General features: G+C 35.7%; 1 protein-coding gene across 1 annotated transcript; it reads right to left on the reverse strand.

Moving 5' to 3' along the window:
- Window positions 1–1,265: 1,265 nt before the first annotated feature.
- Window positions 1,266–8,842, reverse strand: LOC124156388. Its single transcript, XM_046530918.1, has 5 exons — window positions 8,593–8,842; window positions 8,335–8,516; window positions 8,098–8,255; window positions 7,721–7,966; window positions 1,266–7,332 (listed from the first exon to the last, which is right to left on the reverse strand). The coding sequence occupies exons 1-5, from the start codon at window positions 8,720–8,722 to the stop codon at window positions 6,384–6,386; spliced, it is 1,665 nt and encodes a 554-aa protein (XP_046386874.1). The 5' UTR covers window positions 8,723–8,842; the 3' UTR covers window positions 1,266–6,383.
- Window positions 8,843–8,874: the final 32 nt, after the last annotated feature.

Raw genomic sequence — 8,874 nt, forward strand, 5'->3', positions numbered from 1 at the left:
TGTGTTATTGGAAGATTCTCAGATGAAAAAGTTAGTCACTCCTTTGCTTTCGTGAAGCCTTTTGTTGTGCATTGCAGAAAGATCCATGTGCTATAAAGGATTTGATACTTACTGTTATGAGTGAACAAGAAGGGTTACACAACTTTTACACAAATCAGCCTCAGAGCCCCTAAAGACTTGGAGAATACCTTCTAGGCTTAGATTGCTTGAGCAATTAAGAATAGGTAACCACATATCTATCAGATCTACACCCAGAACATACTCTTAGAGCCACACTATATCTCCAAGTCAGACAGAAATTGTAGAATATGAGAGATATTCTGCTGAAAGGATAGGTTTAGGAATTGATTTTTCCCCCAAATAAGAAACGACTTTCATATTTAAATTCTATATCCAACAATGTCCTCAATAACTATAAAAAACATATTGCTTATCAGTTGTCGCCGAAGATTTTGAAAATCATCAAAACAATTCAAACATGAGGTTCCCACTTGTCAGGTTGATCAGAGTATTACAGAGCCCAGCTATAGAGGAAGCAAATGATAGTCACATAAGGGAGATGGGAGTTCATGAAAAAAATTCCAATGCGCATGTTCACAGATTCAGGATGGCACTCCTTTTTACAGCATTTGAACTCAACTCATTGTCCAACATTACATCTTCATCTCTAGGCCATTCTTACAGGTTCGTTTCTCTGGTAGTAGCCCTTATTTTAGCAGAAATTTGATTGCCTCTTCCTCGTTTCACGGCAAGTCTGAGAGGTCCATACCTCACTGTCGAATTTGGCTGCAAGCATTATTTGATTTTAATAGCATATAACGAATTCCCATGAAGACAAAATAATTATGCTTAGTAATTTTTTCTTCAAATTTCTCATCTTAATTATCTTTTAAATATGTTCAGTGATAAACCATAAGTACAAAAAAACAATTTACTCGGATCAGTTGAACATGAGGGCAGCTGGGTAGCCAGGTACATATTTCGTTCGGGGGAGGGGGGTTGAAAACCAGGGAGAAAATTTTTTAAAAACAGGGTACTAAGTAGAAGTTTTTTAAAACTAATTTCTAACACTTTTCATGATCAAAAGAAGTTCATTTGCCAAAGAAATCTTTGGTAAATTCATGATTTTTCAATATCTTATTTTCTTATATGTAAGAAAGGAATACGTAGTGTTTTTATTTTGGAGGGGTCTGGACCCCTCCAGTCTCTCCCCTCGCCACTGCATGAGGGAGCTTAAGGATGGATATGAAAATACAACACAGTTCTTCAGTAAATTTGATATGTATTTGCGCACCAAAAGTTACAACACCAAGTAATTTAAAAGATTACAGTGTGATATGAAGTACTTGCTTGGTTGCATTAATGTGCTCTCATTTAAAATATATACCAATCACTTCATGTAATAAAAAAAAGAGTAGCAAAATATCAACATTAGGAAATGGAATTGCTATCTCTATACTCCACAACATCATGAAAATAGCATGATATGTAACAAAAATCACAATAAGTCTTTAAATATGAATAACCCACCGTAGCTTACGTTTCCAGGGATAATCCAGTTTCAACATATTTCATAGCTATTTAATGTAACAACATGTTTTAACTTCAAATAAAAGTATCTGATAATGGTGGTGCCTGGCTCAAAAAATAACATAATAAATTAAGTACAAAATTCATATTTTTACATACTCTAACAGAATATCATTACAAATGCAATTCAAACACATGCACACCAAAAACACTGTGCGGCCAGAAATTTGATTTTAATTAAGTAACATACTATTTATCATAACAAAATACATATTTTATACCAGGAAAATCAAGTAAAACTACAGCTGAATTCTTACATGGGTTTTCTTTAAAAATAAGGTCAGAGTCAAATGTCTCCATCAACAATAAAAACAACAAAACACTTGGGTCAAATATCAATTCATAATAGCAATAACAAAAATGTTCATAGCTACATGAATAAAATTGTGCCCCATGTCATTTTATTCAATAACATGTTTTTGCTTACTTTGTACTTGCATCATAGTGTCAGACGATTGTGTCTTTTTAATTTCATGGACAACAGGTTTACTCAATTACACAGATACTTCTCCCTATAGTACTTCACTGACTGCACGAATGCGCAGAAGATCCTTTAAAAAAGCCTCCAAAAACATTTCATATCAATGCTTGTTTTGTGTCCATTTTGATCAATATTTCTTTTCATTTGACAGGAGGCACAATTTCACAACATTCCTTTTACTTCAGCAGGCTATTATTGTACATGATAATTAGATTACCCTACTCTTTTTGCACTTTAATAGACATAAGAATATAAACAGGGCTAAAAAATCTTATGGAGGTAACATTAACAGAGGCAAAAAGAGCTATGCAAAAATTGAAAACTTGGCTTAGTTTCAAGCTATGTTTAACACACCTGCTAGATTTCAGCATGTGCATGCTATATAAATGGAACTGCCTCTTGAAACTGGTTGTATGAATAAAAATATAGTTATGAGATATCACTTAGTGCTGTACATTGCAGTTAGGACATTGCTCATGGTATCAGCAGAAAGTGCATGTATTATATGTATAGGACCTGTATTTAGGAACAAGGAAGTTTTTAACACTATAACTTTCCCAAAGGAATATTCTTCCAAGAAGTCAAAGTATTTTCATGTTCCCCATGTGGAAATGTGTGTTCATATCAAGTGTGTATTTCAACATGAAAAAAATCATTTGCCAAAACAACTATTAATGTCTCCTTGTAAAAAAGCCATTCATTTATGTAACACTTTGGATAAAGTTGAGAGGAAGATAAGCAATGTGCTTTTAGTCCATTAACGTTGCTCCACCAATCAATAAGTATGACCACCACTTGACCATGTCTTTTGCTAAAATTATTAAAAGTTTAAACACAGTAAAAAATATATATGTGGTGATGTAGTACCTGGTGTATTTATATATGTACTTTCGTAACAGCATTCATAACTAGCAAAACTTTCAATGTTTCTCCCAACTAACAAACACCACTGCAATAGAATGAGCATGCTAAGATTCTTTGAAAAGTATATACATATGAGCAGAATCAAGAATTTGTCCATTAAAATATTCATTTGACCAAATGATGCTTTTTGTTTCCTTGAAAAAGAAAGCCACCATTCTAATGTTACCCAGCACAGTACTTGAATTGCATGAATGAATTGTGATACATAATACAGCAAAACATCTCTCACAAGAAGCTGAAGGGTTCCAAAATTCTTAACCTCGTAAATCAGTGGTTCTTAAGAGAACTTTGTGTTTTAATTTGCGTAGGTCATCCAGCTGACATTTGCCTGTGCTCTTAAAATACTCCCCACCCACTTTTCATGGCCCGTGCTCAGAGTAAAAATGGTGTAAAATTCAAACACATAGGGTAGCTATGATCTTTACCCAACGATAGCATTTCATTGACTGTCATAACTATGAGTATTGCTCAATTATTACTTAATGAGCTTAACACTGGCAATGAGGCTAATTCAAACACAGCATAGTGATCTGATGATAAATCACCTGACCACTGGATTATCAACTATCTTTCCAGTAACTATTCCTCAGCCCTTCCATACTTCATTTATCCATAAAATGGAGATTTTGCAAATCTGAGGTTCTTTTACATGAGCTGTTTCCGAAAAAGCCAAACATCAAGTTAGCTTTGTTTCAAGTTCACTTGAAACTTGTGTGCGTGAGTGATCTCATACAACACTTTCATACCATGTAACTCCAACACAGACACATCACAGAGTCATTGCTGAGCTAAAAATAAGGAGAATAAAAATGCCAATAGTGCCACAGTCAATTAACCCACGGATACTTGAATTCATTTTTTGCACCTCCATAGAACATGCCACAGTTGACAACAATCAAAGTACTTCATCACTTAGATAACCTTGTGAAATTAACTGACAGTTATCACCCAATTTACATTTTGATGCTCATTTTTTATTCAGCAATGACTGTGTGATTCACCTTCCATTGGAGGTAGTAACAATAAGTTCCAAAGCACCTTATTAGATTGCTGTCATAGGGTTTCAAGTCAAATCGAAACCAAGTGACCTTGTTTTTTTGGTGCTTTCACAAACGTCTATCTAAGGTTTTCCCTTATGAATTGTCTGTACTGAGAGAGTATTTCATAAATTGGTGTCATTTTGTTTAGAAAAGGTTCCTTAATCCTACTTTAGATCCTTTTTTTGGTAAGTAACACTTACCGAACAACTTATTCCTGATTTTAATTTATTTCTCTTTAAAATACACCCTTCTTAAAGCGACACATTATAGCTATGCCCACAAAGAAGTGGAGGAGCAAAGTATTCAGGACTAATCTCCCCTGCAATTTTTGGGAGTACAGAGAGGCAGATTACTCGCACCAATTTCTCCATGTTTCCGGTGCAACCGCGTCGGACATCACTATGCACCATGGCATGGCTTTATTCTTGGTACCACTGACTCTACCTGCTTTTTCTCATCACTACTTGAAGTGTTGCTCACAATTACTGAAACATTTCTTGACGGTTTTCAATTAGAGTTATTTAAGATGGCTGCAATTACTTTTTTAAAGACATGAATGAAAGCATAACACCATTTAATACCTGTACATTTTATTTCTCTAAGAATATAAATATTACCTGACCTAAGTAAACATGCCACCATTAATCTTCAAGAAAAGCCACCAAGGTGTTTATTAATGGCTAATTGTTTGATGACGAGTTATTTCAAACCAACGAATTTCAAGGTCCACCATAATAAGTCATCACAGGGTACTTTTGATGACGGCACCTCCATTAAAATCTATATTAATTAAATTGATGGTTATAAAAAATCACATTGGTTGTCAAGGAAAAATATTCCTATAAAACGAATCATGCCCTGGGCTCTAAAATTCACATAGGAAAATCTGTCACCATTAGCAAATCATGACAAAATAAAAGACAAAATATGTCATAAAAATAAAAATCAAGAGTAAATATTTAAAAACACAACTGAAGGATGGACTGTATAGAAAACTTCAACACACACTTTTAAACAAAAAAAATCCACAAAAATGCTCACACTTAGTGTCATATACCCATGAAAGTGACTAGTATGGAATATAGATCTAGTTTTAAACATCATAGCATGAAATTATTGCTTAAGCTGATGGTAATTAACATAAATTCTCATTAAATTCTTACTTGACTAGGAAACTGGTTAGCATTTAAACAAAATCCCAGCATTTGTTAGCTTGCACATAATCTTTAAAGCTACATGCAAATTGGAATATGTATTATCACCTTAAAAAATGAATTTTTGAAAGCCAATAATACTAATTTAAGCTTTAATGTTTATCAGCTAATCAATCCTGACACATATATGTCACAGACAGTTATCTCAATTTTTTGGGCATGATTCTTAGATGAAGCAATGTTTCACAGCACATTAGGTCATTAGCTTCAATCTTCAAGTATTCATCATAAATTTGACACTCAACTGTGCTATATTCATTTCGTTGATCAGTGAAAGCAGAGTGATGAGAGATAACTAACAACCAATAAGCTATGAAAAATGCCAACTGCATGAGATATGTTTTAAATGCTAGGAACCTTTGACTCCTTCTCCATTCAACATTCCATAGAGCATTAGGAAAACCAACAAAAAAATAACAGAGGAATATTGCATAGATTATGATAAGGACATACAAGGCACACAAAAATGTTACCAATCAAAATATTTCAGGTAATTATAGTCATGATCACATTATTTAGAACACTTGCTCACTATAATAAATGGTATATCACACATAATTTATTTCCCTGCAGCTACATTTGTTTGCAGATCATTGATTTGTGATTTTAGTGCAGTGAGGTCTTATTTTTAAAGAGATTTCAAAGATTAAATGTAATTTCATACAGGCTGCCTCAAAAAAAGCCTATGACCTCCAATAATCCTCAATATGTATGCATGGATAATCTAAACCTCAATTTTAAACGTAATATGAACATTGCTTTAATACTAACTGATGAACACATTATGCAAAGAGCCAAAAAACATGATGCCAATTACTTTTCATTGATTAGCATATTCCCCTTTTTTGAAACAAGGCTTCCCGCTTCACCAACGATTGGTACAATTTTTTTTTCTTTCAGAGAGACTCCTATCAGTCTACAATCCAGCAACCCCAAATAAATTTGAGAGGCAGTAAGTTTTGATTAAAATCCCATTCATTTACTCAGTAAACCCACTGCATCCTAACATGCATATCCTGCCAAGAGTAACGTTACGGGGGAAAATATAAAAAAATAAACAATAACACTATGCCTCCATGGCTAGGAACTTTCTGAATAGTTTTTTGGTGACAAATGAGATAGTTTCCAGTCAAATCACCCAATGAAATTGACATATTGCTTGAAACGCACGGTTCGCTTCTTCACTTTGGCAAATGTGAATACATAAGCCTCGAGACGGACATCTAATTTCTCTTTCAAAATGAAGCTTAAGGCAGCTGCAGCCTGCTCATGCACCCAATGACCGCAGACGCTCACCTCTGACAAGGACTGACACTGGGAGATCCTTCCGCCATCGGGAGCATTGTTATTGCAGTTCCCTCCCAGGAACCACTCCACCACCTGCTGCGAGACGTTGCAGTGCTCCAACTCCAAGCGGCGAAGGTTGAGGAACTGGTTGGCGGCAAACACCCGAACAAAGAGAGAATCGGAGTAGAGAGGTGATCCCGAGAGGGACAACTCCTCCAGAGACTTAACGCTCGACAGTAGCATCTCCAGCCTGGCAGCAGTGAAATCTTCACATTTCCCTTCAGAGCCACTGCCACCTGAGCCAAATGCTAGCCTCCTGAGTCTAGGGAACATCAACTTATGATCATCTTGGTTTGTCTTGATGTAAGAGTTGTAGTAGAGGCCAAGTGAAAATAATGAAGGGCAAGAGCTCTCCAGTAGCTTCAGGTCCACTCCCGAGACTCCCTCGAGAGTTATAGCTGTGATTTGATGCCCACGTACTTGGATTGTGGGTAAAATGCTGCCTTCAAAGACTGTCACAGGTACATGAGTTTGCAAACTATTGGATGATGAGTTGGAGGCATTACCACCTCGTCCTGCATCTGCAGGCACCGGTCCAATGAAAGAAGACACACACAAAACGTGAAGTTCTTTGATATGACGAAGTGATGATAGTGGTCTAAGAGCAGCTGGACTTGCAGTACGAACGTCAAATTCAACTGACACTCTTTCAAGGAATGGACATGTTGTAATGGTCACAGGGAGGTCATATTGAGTTTCTTTGTTACAATTGAAGCCTAATTCCCTCAGCTGGTACCTACAAAAAGAAAATCGATCTATTACTTTTTCTGAGTTTAAGTAGACCAAATTGTGCAACAAAAGACTTCTAAGGTGTGAAGTTAGAGGATTATCGATCAAACATTTGAACATAAATCCTCCAATCAACCTAGAAACATACTTAATTTGAAGGAAAGAGCTTATTTGAGAGAAACATCATCATGCACAACAATAATTGTAATGATCCCTATAATTCAGCATTCCAGAGCATCGATTTTGTATACTTTTCTAAGGTAATTAAATCTATGCAGCCCAGTGATGATACCAAGAAAATAGTTGTTTTATAACAGCCTTCCATTATTACACTTTAAATAAGGTTTACAAATGGCAAGAATTCAATCATTCATACTTAGTCATCATTTTCTTACCTTGGCAAAGATGGTATGGTGTGCAAGTATGTACGTTTCTTCCATAGTTTTTTATGCATTTTATTTAACGCTCTGACTACCTCAAGGTGATGAAGAATTTGAATTTGCGGATTCCTTTTCAGAATCTGCGCCAATCCAGAATGTGTTACTTCAGTCTCACTAAGATCTAATTCTACTAAAGTATTCACCCTTTTTAGGCTTGCAACAGCCCTATCCGTAACATAACATGATTTAAGACGAAGAACCCTGTAAATAATGATACGAATGCATTAATAAAGCGAAGACAGTTGAAATATTACAACAATTCAGGCCAAACATATGAACAAATTATTGTTCAACGAAATAGTATGTAGAAGAAAGAAAAGAATCAAACTCACTTGAGGTTCCCACAATGATCGCGAATATATTTAAGGGCAACATTCGAAACGGTTGACATATGTAGATCCAAAACAATTAAAGTAGAAAGGCAAGGAGAAATAATTTTTAAATACTGCAGAGTTTCTTCAACATTCCTTATCTCCAAATGTTTCAAATTCTGAAATTTAAAAAATGGTTCATTTCAGGGAGTCCAATTGCGTAATGCATGCGACATAAAGAGCCATAAATATACATACATGACAACTATTGGAGATGTGGATTAATGTATTTTTATCCATGTATTCTGTGATTATTATTTTCATGATTTTGCAGGTTATGAACATGCGCCAGCGAGCTTGCTCTTGCCAGTACTTCGTCAGCGTTGGCATACCATTTATTCGTTCATAAGCTTCCAGAAGATCTTGAGCCAATGCGGTGGCTGTAATAGAAGCATAAAGTAACACAGAATTCCTCAACTTGAAGAATTTGAGGCCATAGTATCATAAAGTACTTACGAAGGCTGTCGAAAGGACTAGGATGATAATCGTATCTATTAAGAGGCTCTTTTGGGAGCCAGTGCTCCGCCTTGTGAACAATAGTACGCAGGCATAGATTGTAAAGAGTTGGTAACTTATGCGGTGCCATGCTGATATGACGAAGACACAACTCTTCCTCCACGAAAGTAAAAACAAATAACCAAACCAACTAAAACACTACCCATTGACTGGCCATGTCTAATCACCCATCGGCTCCCCACCCCCTATTGTGGCAAAATGACTAGCGAAATTCGAAGTTGA

This window comes from Ischnura elegans, chromosome 3 (genome assembly GCF_921293095.1).
Source record: "Ischnura elegans chromosome 3, ioIscEleg1.1, whole genome shotgun sequence".
Classification (NCBI taxonomy): Eukaryota; Metazoa; Arthropoda; class Insecta; order Odonata; family Coenagrionidae; genus Ischnura; species Ischnura elegans.